Source organism: Myxocyprinus asiaticus, chromosome 44 (assembly GCF_019703515.2).
Source record: "Myxocyprinus asiaticus isolate MX2 ecotype Aquarium Trade chromosome 44, UBuf_Myxa_2, whole genome shotgun sequence".
Lineage (NCBI taxonomy): Eukaryota > Metazoa > Chordata > Actinopteri > Cypriniformes > Catostomidae > Myxocyprinus > Myxocyprinus asiaticus.
Genome location: NC_059387.1, coordinates 579,946 through 595,352, shown reverse-complemented (window position 1 = coordinate 595,352; position 15,407 = coordinate 579,946). Strand labels below are relative to the sequence as shown.

The 15,407-nt window shown below is 37.0% G+C and overlaps 1 protein-coding gene across 5 annotated transcripts in view; it reads right to left on the bottom strand.

Moving 5' to 3' along the window:
• Positions 1-1,180: 1,180 nt before the first annotated feature.
• LOC127434106 (elongation of very long chain fatty acids protein 2-like) overlaps positions 1,181-15,407 on the bottom strand; it is a 98,933-nt gene continuing 84,706 nt past the window's right edge. For all 5 annotated transcript variants that reach the window (XM_051686590.1, XM_051686587.1, XM_051686591.1 and 2 more), the window contains 3 exons: positions 6,687-6,811; positions 6,143-6,277; positions 1,181-2,004 (listed from right to left, as the gene is read on the bottom strand). In XM_051686590.1, coding sequence (XP_051542550.1) covers positions 1,885-2,004; positions 6,143-6,277; positions 6,687-6,811 — 380 coding nt within the window. In that variant the 3' untranslated portion in view covers positions 1,181-1,884. The remainder of the gene's footprint in view (positions 2,005-6,142; positions 6,278-6,686; positions 6,812-15,407) is intronic.

The window sequence follows — 15,407 nt, the reverse complement described above, 5'->3', positions numbered from 1 at the left end:
TTAAGATTTTTAGAAGAACATTTCAGCTCTGTAGGTTCATACAATACAACTGAATGGTGACCGGAACGCTGAAGGTCCAAATATCACAAAAGCAGCATAAAAGTAATTATTACGACTCCAGTGGTTAAGTCAATGTCTTCTGAAGCAATCCAATCAGTTTGGGTGAGAACTAACCAAAATATAACTCCGTCTTTCCATTGCAGTCTCTAAGCACAATTATGATTTGATGAAGTGTAATCGAGCTTGAAATCATGATCGCCAAGGAGAATTAAAATTTTTGTGTGAACTACTCCTTTAAGCACAAGGAGTAACTTTCTTGGTGTATATAGCATTTACAGTTTTTAATCTGAGTCTTGAATGTCACGTCTTCTCAGCTCCCATGGAATTTTGGGATAGTCAAGTGTCCAGTGGATGTACAGTTTCAAATCTATCTGGATCAGTGATCTGGGTCAGTGTCAAAAATTAACTTAAATTAAGTGGCAATATTTTCTCCCTGTATTTGATTTTATGGGGCTTTTTTTTTTTTTTACTTTTTATGATGACATATTTTCTTTCTCTAACCAGTTTGTCAAATACTTCAATTTAATTAATACAAATGTCAAAACTGAGAATTACCTATTGCCCTAAGAATTAAATCAGCTCCTCTAAATGCCATACTTATTTTAGTCCTAGTTATACATCTTAAGAGCTGTTACAAATAAAAACAGAAGAATTAATGTCAGTGGCATTTTTTGCCCGAGACACCCTTAATTTCTGACCCTGGTCCAGGTTTTTCTTGACTACAAATTTTTTTATGTATTTTTATTTTGGGGGGAAGGGGGGACACGCTACTCAATTGGCATACCATTTTTGGCATACTGTATTGTAGAGAGGTGTGCATATTCAGATGCTGTGTAATTCTATTGAATTCAGATGTCTAATTTTCTCTAGCCTGCAGATATTGTGACATCCCAGTCTTCTGCAGAGCACTCATCCATGGGTAACCAATCAGAGACAACCACAGCAGGCCCCTCATAAGAGATCATCACTGTTATGTCCTTTCATCCTATATTTTTCTTTGTCTGACTGAAGTATCTGCACCTTGTAATTAAAACATCTGAATATTGTGTGTAATGTCAATTTTACTCAAGCATTGTAGCTGTAGACCTGCTCAAAACATCATATATCAACAGGTTTAATCTAATATTTCAAGTGCTTTATTTAGTGCTGTTATAGACGTTCATTTATCAGCGGTTTTCATACTGTATGTACCAGTCACTTAAAATGTCCACAGAAACATTTTCAAATATGTAGATTTGCACCTTTAACACTGTTTTAAGTGCCCCAAAATAAGGACTTGCATGAAGTGCATAGCTTTAAATGTGATTCAGAAACATTTAGAATCCAAAAACTGATTTAATGCAGCATTTTCCATGAATTTTGATTTGCAAAAAAGACTTAGAATAGTATGATATTAGTGATATGATGTGCTATTAGAAACTTTACCTGAAATGCTGGAAAACTGTACAGTGTGGTTGAATGTGTCAGTATAAAGGATTGAACTCTTAAAGCATCTTTTGTTGAATAACTGAATATAGTGTTAGAAAGTAATTTACTGCTATTTATCTTCATAAGAGACAAATGTATAAAAGAGTATTCTAGAGCCATTTGCTTTGAATAACAGTTGAACATGTCAAATGTTTGTGACATAATTAACTGCATAAAATTACAGTCAAGCATTTACACAACTCCGTGTCGAGACTTCAGAGGAACATATGTAAAACAAAATACAAAACAGCAAAAAGTACTATTCTATTTTTTTTAAATTACAGTTTAATTACAGATGATTATCCCTGCTATTACACTAGTGTTCAACATAATTGTATTGAAAAGAGCATCATCTTATTACTGCAGCTTGTGTTTGGAGTTGCCATTGAGTGAGGATGTATGGCCGTTTGAATGATTGTTCTTAAGATCTCCAATCTTAGTCATTCCCTCAACCTCCAGTCTCCTTTTTCTGTATGTCTGCAGAGAAATGCCATTTATTGATTAACAATTGATAAGATTGAAAGCATGCTGCAAAGCTGAACTATTGTCACGCTACTGAAAGCTTTGAGTTAACTATTCCCCAAGACAGGACATTTAAAATAACATTATCACTGCAAGCAGCAATTACGAAGCCAAGCACTGAAATGGTAGCATACACATCACACTAAGCATAACCAAAAGAGCAAGAAGATGGCAGGACCACCATTTTAGGCAGAGCACTTTAAAATTTATGAGAAGATCTAACCAATAACACTAATGTTTGACCAGTAGGTAGTTCAGTCATGACATTTCACAGGAACTACCAGGGCATGGCCCCAATGACACATTACAAGTTTAATTTCAACCATTCCAAAAATGGTTGATTTGTGACAAAGTGGCAGTTAATATGTGGTAAATGTGCAGCATTATTGGCACAAGTTTGAAGATCTTCACCAGTAGAAGTGAACCTACTACAAAACTTTGGCAACAATGGAGAATTTGCCACTACCGCCAGTGGCGAAAAGTCTATGGCAAACCTGTGGTAATAATGAAGAGTTTGGAAGTAAGCTTATTCGCATGTGAAAAATTGTGGCATGTTTGTCGCAGGGGTTTGCCTATTTCTATGATATTTATATTTTTTGGCTGCACTGTTACCAAATTTCTGAAACACTCTCAGGGCATGGTGGCAATGATACCCACAAAGTTTTGTTTCAATTTGCCAAAGCTTTGCCAAGATATAGGCTCACTTGCTGTTTGATGGCTTCATTGTTTGTTGTTTTGTAAGTCTTGGTCTGAAGATTGGACAAAATTTGTAGAAGTAGTAAAAAATTGGTTTTTATTCAAATTCTAAATGATGGCAAAAAACAAACAAACAAACAAAAAAAAAAAACGATGGTACAAACATAAGTGCAATTTTGACCTGTTGGTGGTGCTAGAGGACTGATCAGACCTTCCACAATCCGGGATCTAAAAATATTTTACCATTCAGTTATATGGGCTGCCATAGACTCCTAGCCAGAATAATAATAAAACACAAACTTTAGGTTGGCTTGAAAAAGTCTAGTCTGAAAGTTTACTGATAGACTAGAATTCTTAGCTAGGCATTGCTAACATGTTTTTGCATGTTTCTAGAATGTCTTAACACTTAGCTAGACATTGCTAGAATGGTATAGCATGAAGGTATCCTTCTGAGCCATTTTAAATGGAAGTCTATGGGGGCGGTTGCTAGGGTGCCGTAAATGGTTGATAGGGCGTGGCTTGCCAGTAACCAGAGTGATTCTTATTGGCTGCTTACTAACCTGACTCAAAAGAGTCAATCCCCAAGTCTCTACAACATTCTGTTCTGAAGATATCCTTCTGAGCCATTTTGAATGGAAGTCTATGGGGGTGGTTGCTAGGGTGCAGTAAATGGTTGCTAGGGCATGGCTATGCCATTTCCAAGATGATACTTAAAGACTGATTGGTAGCCCAAGTGAAATGAGCCCACCCCCATGTCTCTGCGACATTCTGATTGGGAGATATGGTCCCACAAAATTCAGTGTCTTGTCATAGTAGGAAAAAAACAATTGTTTTCATGGTAAAGACCCTTGCCATAGTATGCCTATAAGGCATTTTTGGGCCGGCTTCACAAGCACCACTAATAATATTAAGTTTAAAATGTAGATCAGTAGTTTGGCTCTTTCAAGCCAACCTAATAATAAGCAGATCAGTAGGTTGGCTCTTTCTGATTAACAATTTTGTACTGATTCACATATTAAACACAGAAAAATCAAACATATATACACAGAATCAACCATTAACCCCCACTATTACCCCTCTCAATCCCCAACCCCACCCTGGCCCCCAACAACATCCCAGTGGTCATACATGATTATAGACACACACACACACACACACACACACACACACAAAAATAATAATAATAATAATAATCACACATATTGACAACTATACCTCTCTCTCCACTGCCCCTCCCAGAAAGCCCTCCAAAAATGGCAGATATCCACCCCCATTTCCCACAAACAATCCCATTTCTCCAGTCTTCTAAATGACCCTTCTTCAAAGGCCACCACCCTTCCCATCTCCGAGCACCACTCCTGGAATGAGGGTGTTCCAGCCGACCTCCATCCCCTTAAAACTATCTGTCTGGCGATCATGACACTGGTTAGGACCCATCTCTTTATGTGTCTATTCTCTACATCAATAAACATCCCATTGTCCAATATACAGAGTGTGTCCCAATACATCACACACAAAACTCTGAATATTCAACCAAAATTATTGGATCTTAATACACCACCAAAAGACATGGGTTGTGTCTCCATCCTCTGATTGGCATTGCCAGCAGGTGGGTGTGACTTTAAGACCAAGCCTATACAATCTAGAGGGGTCTAATAGAATCTATGTAAAATATTGAATTGCATAAGGCGCACCCTTGCGTCTCTAGATGCAGACTTGACGTTTTTTAGAATCCTAGCCCACACTCCCTCCTCCAATACCAAGTTTAAATCTTTCTCCCATAGTCTCTTGATAGAAGTTAAAGCTCCATCCCCCAGACTCTGAATTAGCAGGAAGTAATACACTGATGCCTCATAACATTTTCCAAAAGCAGTAATCACCCCTCCCAGAGTGTCTGCCGCTTTAGGGGGGTGTATGCTACTCCCAAAAATAGTACAGATCAGGTGCGCAACTGTAAATACCCTAAGAACTGAGATCTGGGAATCCCAAAATGTTGAGCCAAATTTTCAAAGGATCTCAACACTCCACTCTCATATAGGTCACCGAGTGTAGTAACCCCCCTCACAATCCACTCTGACCAGCAGAAAGGGGACTTATTAATACATAATTTTGGGTTCAGCCATATGCTCGCGGCAACATTTAAATAAATGTCTGAATTAAACACTCTGGACACTTTTGTCCATACTGCAAATACGAGATAACGAGGTGTAACTTAACTTCTCCGGTTAGTTTGATAGAAAGGCTTTGTAATGGCAGAACAGGGGCAAGAACCTAGTTCAATACAAAACCAAGAAGGGGCTCTCTCAGGTGGAAGCAACCAATGAGCCAAATATCTGAGATCGAACACATAATAATAAAACAAAATCTTGGGTAGGCCTAGCCCACCTTTGTCAATCGGTCTATGCAGCTTACTGAAATGTAATCTGGGATGTTTACCATTCAAAATGAAGGACTTTGCTATGCTATCATATTGCTTGAAATAAGAGAGGGGGACATCTATAGGGAAAGACTGTAGCAGGTAGTTGAATTTTGGAATACAATTCATTTTACTAACATGAACCTTCCCAATCATCGATAAATGGAATGAAGCCCACCTGCCCACATTGCTTGAAAACCTTTTTATTAAAGGGTCAAAATTAACTAAATCACACAAATTTGCTGGGAATAAAATACCCAAATACTTAATGCCCTGTTTGGGCCACTGAAAGCACCCGGCTGAAAAGATGTTATCGGGCAATATGGTGTCAGAGTCACAGCTTCAGATTTAGACCAATTAACTGTGTATCCCGAGAACTTAGAAAAGGAATTAATAATTCTGTGGAGGCAAGGCATAGATTTAGTAGGGTCGGAGATGAATAATAAAATATAATCTGCGTAAAGCAAAAGCTTATGCACCACACCTCCCGCCATCACCCCTGGAAAATAATCCTCCTTTCTTATCACGGCTGCTAATGGTTCCAGGGCAAGACAGAACAATAATGGGGAAAGGGGGCAACCCTGTCAGGTGCCCCTATCCAGAGTAAAGTAATCTGAAATTAATCCATTTGTTTGTACCGCCGCTACCAGGTGTCTATAAAGTATCTTAATCCATCCAATAAACATATTCCCAAACCCGTACATTTCCAAAATCTGAAAAAGATAATCCCATTCTGCCATATCAAATGCCTTTTCGGCGTCAAGTGAGATGGCAGCAGCCGGAGTCGCTGGGGACAGTAACTACTTTTTAGATAGTTAACCCTTTATAGAATAATAAAAATGCTTGTATATATTATTATTTCATAGAGGAAACCGCAGAAAACAGACTAGATGACATTTTAATATAATACAAAACACTTTTTAGAAGACACCATTTAAAGTAGTATCAAGTAGGTGTAAAATAACAGTGTGCATTTCTCACCTGCATGTAGAAGTTGACGAATAGGAGGACGAGTGTGACCATATAGAAGGTCTGAAATTTCAGACAGCCCAGTGGGAAACCACAAGGAACGACCCATGCGCTTACTGTGTGTGTTATAGTCAATACAAACTGAACCTGAGAGACAAAGAAGAAAACATTAACACAATCATCTTTTAAGACAGTTGATCATAAAATCCAACTAAAACATGGAATTCAACTGAATTGAACAAAATAGAATAAAACATCATAGAAAAGAATATAACAGAATTTAATAGAACAGGACAACATAGAACAGAAAGAAAAAGAACATAACAGAACATAATGAGAATAAAAGAATTCAACAGAAGCAAATTGAACAGAACTGAAAACAAAAGAATTGGGAATAGCAAAAGAAAAAACAGGATAGAACACAATACAGTAACATAGAATAGAATAGAACAGAAAAAAATAGAAGAATGATAAGGTACAATGAGGACTGTAGTGTTTTGTGAAAAATGTAAATGTAAACGTGTAGTGTAATTGGATAGAGAGTTTGTGCACTGACCAGCTGAGCCTGTGTGAGGTAGCGTTTCCACCACAGATATTTGTGCATGGATGGGATGGTAGACAGACCGTAGTAAGAATACATGAGGATGTGGATGAAACTGTTTAGCATTGGCCCAAAGAAACCTGGATACACATGTTGCTTCATGTCACTTAAACTATCATGCCACCTGCTTACATCCATATTTATACAGTAGTTTTCAAAAGACACTGAAAACCAGTTTTTTTGTATTAATTTAAACCTTAAACATTATTATGTCATTAAATGAAGAAGTATTACATTTTCACTATTTCTAGGTCACTAATCAAATGTAATGCAAATTTGTGACATTGAGCATGTTAACTCAAAGCAATTAACTAGAACTAAAGGTCAGATTTCCTTGCTTGCAATGAAGCACACAAGACGCTTTTTGGAACATTCTCAGATCATGCTGGATAACGTGATCATCAGGTTTTGTTCATGTAAACAAAAGTAGACATATAAGAAATTCTGAGTGTCTATTTGCACCCCGGTGTAAATAGCATCTGCCACACGGCACGGCTATTTGCACCCCAATAGTCTGGTGAAACCGGTGTTGCTGCAGTAGCATGGGGTGTAAAGACAGTGTGTGATTGTGTAGTGTTGTCCTGGCAATAGCAGTTAGAATCTGCCTTTTGTCCCACTCTTTTTCCCATCCGATTTCCTGTTTCCACTCTTATATTCATTTTTATCTATTATTTTAAGTAGTATTAAAAGAAATATTAAATGTTGATTTCATCGCAGCGATTAGGTCACGGTGAATGTTGAGGAGTGCAGAGAAGGGTTTAATCCGGAGGAAGAGTCTGTCGATCACACTCGTTCCCGCGGCTCGGCATCGCTATACTGTAGTAACCATGTTTTTAGGCTGAAACCATAGTTTTAAAGCAATTAACCATTGTGTTAGTACAGTAATATGTTGATAATATAGTAACTATGGTTAATTTTGTGGTTACTGTACATCTACAACAAAATACCATGGTAAAACCATGGTTACTGTAGTAAAACCAAGGTTATTTTTTCTAAGGTAAGGTTAAGGTTAGGTTTAGGGGTAGGAGTTGATGTAGTGTGTCTGTGGGACTCTAAATAAACACAATAAACACGGTGCAGTGATGCCAATACTGTATGTTAGTATTTAAATATGGGTGCAAATAGCATCTGACACTATTTGCACCAGGGTGCAATTAGTATCTACCATTATTTGCACCAGGGGTTGGGGTGAGAATAATATCTGCCACTATTTGCACTGGGGTGTAAATAGCATATACCAATATTTGCACCAGGTTGCAAATAGCATCTGCCTTATGTTTGTATTTATTTTTTACTCACTCAAATTGTTATGAAGATAATATAATTTATAATGGAAGTATTAAAGTAGAGTAGAATGCAAAATAGAAGAATTTTCACAAGTGGTATCAGACTTTTGAACCCCCACTGTATGCGTCCAGTTAGTATACTGCATGTATGTGATTTGAAGCAAACAGAGTACACTGTCTTTACAATTTCTGTAAATATCACTCCAGATACAAAACTGTAAAATATATATGAAAAAAAAAAAAAAAAAAAAAAAAAAACAGATCTAGTTCACCATCTGAAAAAGTATTTACCATTTAATGGTATTTAATCAGGGTTTGAAATTAACTTCTTACCAGCCAATTTGGCTTTTAAAACCAGCCATACAAAACTTTTGCTAACTTTTATTAAATAAAAATTTGTAATTTTGTTTAGGTTAGTAGATGAAAAAGTCACAGTATAGATTTAAAATAGAGCTAATGAAATAAACACGTTAACGCATGCAATTAATTTGAAATGTTTAAAGTGTTAATTTTTTTTAATGTTTCACATTCGATTCTGACATTTTATTCAGCTACTTGCAAGTTCTAAACACTGGTTGTTTACCTTTGCGATGTGTCAGGGGACATTACACTGATGTGCACACCACAAACACATAAATATTGCAGAAGCAATAATAGTATGGGTAGTATGTCATTCCAAACTCTTCCTGTGAAGATCAAATTTCAAAGTGCCGATTACCAATGATGATAAAGGAATAGTTCACCCACAAATTTAAATTCTCTCATCATTTACTCACCCTCATGCCATCCCAGATGTGTATGACTTTCTTTCTTCAGCAGAACACAAACAAAGATTTTAGGAAGAATATTTCAGCTCTGTTGGTCCATACAATGCAAGTGAAAGGGTTCCAAAATGTTTAACCTCTAAAAAGCACATATTGCCGTCAGAAAAGTAGTCCATATGACTGGCGAAATGCTAGGTGTGTGTAAGAAATATATTAATATGTATTAATATTAAGCTGTGGTGTGCACGTTCATGAGGGTGGAGTTCAAGCCGCCTCTCGCATGATGTAAATGTGTTGGCAAGTTCACGCGAGAACTGACGTGTGAAATACGAAAAATACGGAAGTGCAGTGTTGTTTACAATAGAGGAGGAGGGATGTTATACAGAAGCTGAATTGGTTTTGCTATAGATTTGTATTTGTATCTCTTTCTTTTTCAAAATGGTGCTTCAAACTACTGAAAAAAATTTGATTACATCTGCGGGTATCATCGTAAGAGGAAAGACTAACTTTTCACAGATTCCCTATCAATGTTTCTGAGCGACTGAAGCTATGGCTGCTCGCTGACTCAATACACCCACTGAGTCACTCAAAATGTTGAGGGTGTGCAGTGAACATTTTCCCCCTGCTGATTTCAGACCAGCCGAGGGATCCGACAATATCGACATGACAATGCGCATACGTAACGTGAGAGGCAGCTTGAACTCCACCCTCATGACTGTTCATACCACAGCTGGCCGGAAGCAAAACATTTTAGTAAAAAGAAAACGTTTTAAATGTTGATCTATTTATTACACACACCTAGTGTTTTGCTTCAGAAGACATTAATTAATCCACTGATGTTGTATAGATTACTTTTATGTTGGCTATATGTGCTTTTTGGACCTTCAAAATTTTGGCACCCATTCTCTTGCATTTTATGGACCAACAGAGCTGAAATTTTTTTTTCACAAATCTCTGTTTGTGTTCCGCTGAAGAAAGACAGTCCTGCACATCTGGGTGAGTAAATGATGAAAGAATTTTCATTTTTGGGTGAACTGTTCTTTTAAGCGGTGCGTTGAACACTGACGTGAATCATGTGAATGTTGCTTCACGATCGCTGTAGCAAAGTGGATAGTATAGAAGTATATTAATGACAAATGTCTTTAATACAAAAAAGCATGCTGAATTGCACTGATTGAAAAATAAACGCATTCCATTAACAGTGCTTGCATTTTTTGCACAGCAGCAATTTAAAACTGTTGTATTTTTAAGATGTAAATATTTCAGTTGAAACCACTTTCCACAAACTGTCATTATTAAAAATGCAATAATAAATATAGCTGCAAGCAGCAATTAATGGGGTTCAAGCGGTTTAAGGCCTTTAAGCACATGCATAAAAAGGTATTATGTTTTATTTACCAAGCATGTAACCACCTAGATCATAGATGGAATAGACCATTTACAGCCAATACAGGCAATTTACTAAGGAAATTAAAAGATTAATGAAAGATTTTTAAAGCTCATAGCGCCACCTATGGACCGATCTCCATAAAAGTCTGCATGCTTGTTTAGAATTAGATGTCACATGTGCTCACCTTATTTTGTGAAGTTCTGAGCTTTTCTTTAGGAATTATGGGCTTATTTTCTAAATGACACTGTTATAGCTACCCAAAGGGTAAAGTTAAACTTTATATATATATATATATATATATATATATATATATATATATATATATATATATATATATATATATATATATATACATATATAATTATTGACCTAGAGAGTATTTATTGAGGTTGAACGAAAAACCTAGGACTAGTTCACAAAAGTAGGTTTTTTACATAATCGTGAATATTTAATGAACGATTTGATTTACAGCAGTAGTTTTTGAGGCAAAGTTGTTCAGTATGAGGAGATCTAACAAATGATATGAATTATAGCTGCGTCCCTATTCAGAGGCTGCATCCTTCAAAGGTCGCATTCGAAGGCCGATTGCATCACTGCTGCGCTACAAAGGCTGTCCCAATTCGAAGGCTCCTTCAAATGCAGCCTCCAAATACGTCCTTCGTTCACCGTGAAATGAAGGATACAACAGATGGATCCTTCGTGGCCTTGCCTTCCCCAGAATTCATTGTGCGCCAGTGACGACAGGATTTGTTTGAGAGAAATTGCCGAATTACACTTTTAAACGTAAGTATTGGGTTTCAACTTACTCAAATATCTAATGATACAAATGTAAAAAATAAAAAAAAAACTACTTTAAAGTGGTTTAAATGTTGCGTCCCTATTCAGAGGCTGCATCCTTCAAAGGTCGCATTCTAAATGTTCTTACTAAGATGTGATTATATATAGTTTATACTCTTTATTATATACAGAAAGGATGCAAGGATGCAGCCTTTGAATTGGGACACAGCCATTGTGTGTATGTGTGAAACACCACCTGATTACAGAGGCGTAAAACTCATTAGCACCATCCATTGGCCAATTTCTTTCAAATTTCTCACAGACCTCTAGGGCCAGGAGTCGAATAGGCCCACTGAGTTTTGTGCCGATCGGCCTCCGTTAACCTTGTCTAATAGGTGCTCAAACTTCATTGGCCAATGGCAGCCATGTTTTTTGAGATACGCTAATGTCCACATAGACAGCATACGGATAATGTAACTGGGGATGTGCGCGTACATGTGAATAATTTTACTTGCCTTTTCAGCAGATTTGTTCAATGTGAACTGTCAATGAGTAAAGAAAAGATGTTTTGCACATTATAAACATTTTTTTGGTATCATTATTAACCCGCTTTGTTTCATCGATGTCTGTTCCAATAAATCTGACACAATTGTAAGAGCAATTTTAATGGTTTCACAGGGTAACATCTGGTTTCCTATGTTAACGTGGGACATTGGTTTTAATGGGAACTGGTGATTACACTTGTCAAGAGCAGTAAATCGCAAGTGGAATTCTTTTATATGCAACACTAAAGCATCATAGGCTGATGTGTGTCAATAATATACTTTCAATTTTTTTTTGTTTTTTTACCTTTATTATGAATAATGGCTTCGCGGCCTTTGAAAGCGTGGCCTTTGAAGTCAGAGTCCTTCGAAGGATTTAGCCTTTGAATTGGAACACAGCCATTGTGTGTATGTGTGAAACACCATGTGATTACAGAGGCGTAAAACTCATTAGCGCCATCCATTGGCCGATTTCTTTCAAATTTCTCACAGACCTCTAGGGCCAGGAGTCGAACAGGCCCACCGAGTTTTTTGCCGATCGGCCTCCGATAACCTTGTCTAATAGGTGCTCAAACTTCATTGGCTGATGGCGGCCATGTTTTTTGAGATACGCCAATGTCCTCATAGACAGCCATGGCACCTTGGACAAAGACACTGCATGCCAATGTTCAACTTAATCAGACTAACGGTTACGTAGTTAGAGCTGTTTTCATGTTTTTTTCCGTTACAGTGCCAACAAGTGGCCAAACTCCGCGTTTTTTTACCGTGACCTCAGATTGAGCTCATACACATGTGTACCGAGTTTGGTGAAAATATCTCATTTCGTTTGGGCGTTATAGCCATTTTAGTAAAAATGGCCTGCCTTTTTCGAACGTTTTGGCACCCCTTAGCGACTGTGAGTCGAAATTTCAACTTTTTTTTTTATAATTATTGATAATCAGACTCCAGAGTATATTTCTGCACTGGTTTGGTTCCGATCGGGTGAAAAACCTAGGACTAGTTCACAAAAGAAGGTTTTGAACATTATCTGAAATATGTACCGAACGGTTTGACAGACACCAATGCTTTTTGAGGCAAAGTTGTTTAGAATGAGAAGGGCTATCAGGTGATATATATTACTTGTGTTTTTTCACAACACTGCATTATATACAACCATTAACATCTACAAAAATCGTGATAGCACTACCTAGTGGCCACATTTTTTAAAACTTTGCACAACCCTCTCAGACCAAGAGTCAAATAGGTCCACCAAGTTTCGTTCCAATCGGTCATTTATAACCTTGTGTAATAGCTGCTGAAATTTTATTGACCGATGGCGGCCATGTTTTTCAACATATGTGAATGTCCATACAGACCATGATGGCAGCTGAGACAAAGACAATGTATGCAAATTTTGAAGTCAATAGGATTAACGGTTTCATAGTTACAGCCAATTTCATGTTTTTTTGTATTATAGTGCCACCTTTTCGGGGCGACCAAAGATTGACCTCTTACATAATCATGCCAAGTTTGGTGAAGATATCTCATTTCCTTCAAGAGTTATAGCCATTTACGTAAAATTGGCCACTCCTACTTCCGATGTTTTCGCATACCGTAGCTAGCTCGAGTCGAAAGTTCAAACTTTTTTTGATAACTTTTTATAATGAGACTCCATAGAATCGTCTGGCACTGGTTTGGTCCCGATCGGACGAAAAACCTAGGACTAGTTCGCAAAAGTATGTTTTATGAAAAATTCAAGATGGCAGAAATGAAGGCAGAAATGAAATCGGAGATAAACGTTTTGTTTGGTTTGAGCCAAGGATTCCAATGGTATAAAGCACTTGAGTCTATGACAAACGGTCTAGGAGTTATGAGCAGTTACACGTTTTTGATCGCTGTAGCGCCCCCATTGACAAATTTGGCCGAGTCCGTGTTTCTGAGTAGCAAGCAACACTACTACCATATGACCAAGTTTCAAGTCTCTAGGCCTTACAGTTTGCTCTGGCCGATCAGTTTTATGGCAGAATAATAATAATAATAATAAAAATCGTAACAATTACATTAGGGTTTCAGCGCTAAGCGCTTGAACCCCTAATAATAATAATAAAAATCATAACAATTACAATAGGGTTTCAACGCTAAGCGCTAGAACCCCTAAAAATCTTAACAATTACAATAGAGTTTCAGCGCTAAGCGCTTGAACCCCTAATAATACAAATATTAACAATTACAATAGGGTTTCAGCGCTAAGCGCTTGAACCCCTAATAATAAAAATCTTAACAATTACAATAGGGTTTCAGCGCTAAGCGCTTGAACCCCTAAAAATCTTAACAATTACAATAGGGTTTCAGTGCTAAGCGCTTGAACCCCTAAATATTCACCTTCCAAAGTTAATTGAAGGAAAAGCAATAGAGTGTTGATGCACAATCTTCACTTGCTGCTACTAGGCTTCGCCGCAAGGTGGTGACATAGGGTGTTGATAAAGATCAAGAGCAACAGTTCTCACCAAGTAAACCTTCAATAAAATCTGTCATTGCATTTGACTCTGATTTGTAATATTATCAAAGTTCCACCTGTACTGTTTTCAATGGACAGTAGCCAGTATTTATTAAGTATTTAAACTGTTTCTTCAGTATTTCTGCTTTACTGTTTCTAGCTTTAATTAATTAAATCAATATTTTCAGCCAAGAGTATGACAACTCATAAATAGATGGTTTAATCTTTAAAGCAGAGTTATGTCCTCAGGTTGAATGCATCATTGGGAAAGCATTCACTGGTGACCAAATGTACATAAGACGAATTGCAGTCCGAGTTTGAATTTGTTGGTCTTCATCTGACTTTAATGCAATGCAATGATGTAACCACATATTCAGGATTGGGGAGGACCAAATGTAATCATTTAATAATCAACCATGGAAAAAACACATATCAGTAGACAACTATTGTGAATATTGGGGGGATATGCCCCCCCCCCCCCCAAATATCTGTGGTGGTTATGGCCCTGATGCAATGTAAACAAATAAGTAAGTGTTGGGAAGATATTATTAGGCTTCCACCCACTAGGAGGAGCCGTGATTTCTCTGTGTTCTTTATTATATTATTGGCCCTTCATTATTGAAGAGTATTGAAAAGTTTGCTAGGCAACAGATTTGTTTTCATTTTGGGAAGGTAAGTGTGTGCTTTCTCTCTGTGTTAATCCAATTAATTTCAATATTTATATTGCCAATCCATGTTCTTTACGATAACTATATACATGTTAAAGTGTTCGTTAAGAGTTATGTGGTGTATGATAACATTCAATTACATTCAATTCTGGTTTCAAGATTGATTTACAGATCATCTCTGGGTTTATTTTTGTCTGTCAGATCATTCATATTAACTTGGCTATTCTTTTTTGTTTTAATATGTTTGAGAACCTTATATTTAATTTATATCATATCCAATACTTACACAACCACTATTTCATTTGAGTGTTTTATCTAAGAAGGTTTATCTGGAAAGCCTACTTTTCACCTTATGCCTGATGTGAAGAGAGAGACATAAAAAGAAAAGAAAAGAAAAGTGAGCTGCCTCACACCCCAACACAATGCAGAGACTCAGTAAATGGTGGGCCCATGGTGCAAACATCACATAACACGGGTTACATAAGAAAAAGAGAGAACAAATAAAAACATGGTGTCTACTTCTACCTTTTGCTTAATATACAGAAGGAAGATTAAGACAAATCTTACATACTAAAATAATGAAAACAATATGATTTAAAGGGATAGTTCTTCCAAAAATATAGAATTCACTCATTATTTACTTGTGTTGTTCTAAACCCTTATGACTTTTCTTTTTTTTCAATGCAGTTTCCTGTACTATCTGTCTGACTGCGGTTTCTGACTGTGTATGTGTGGCTTCCTCAGCCTCTTTCATTTTTGATTTCCAAGTACTC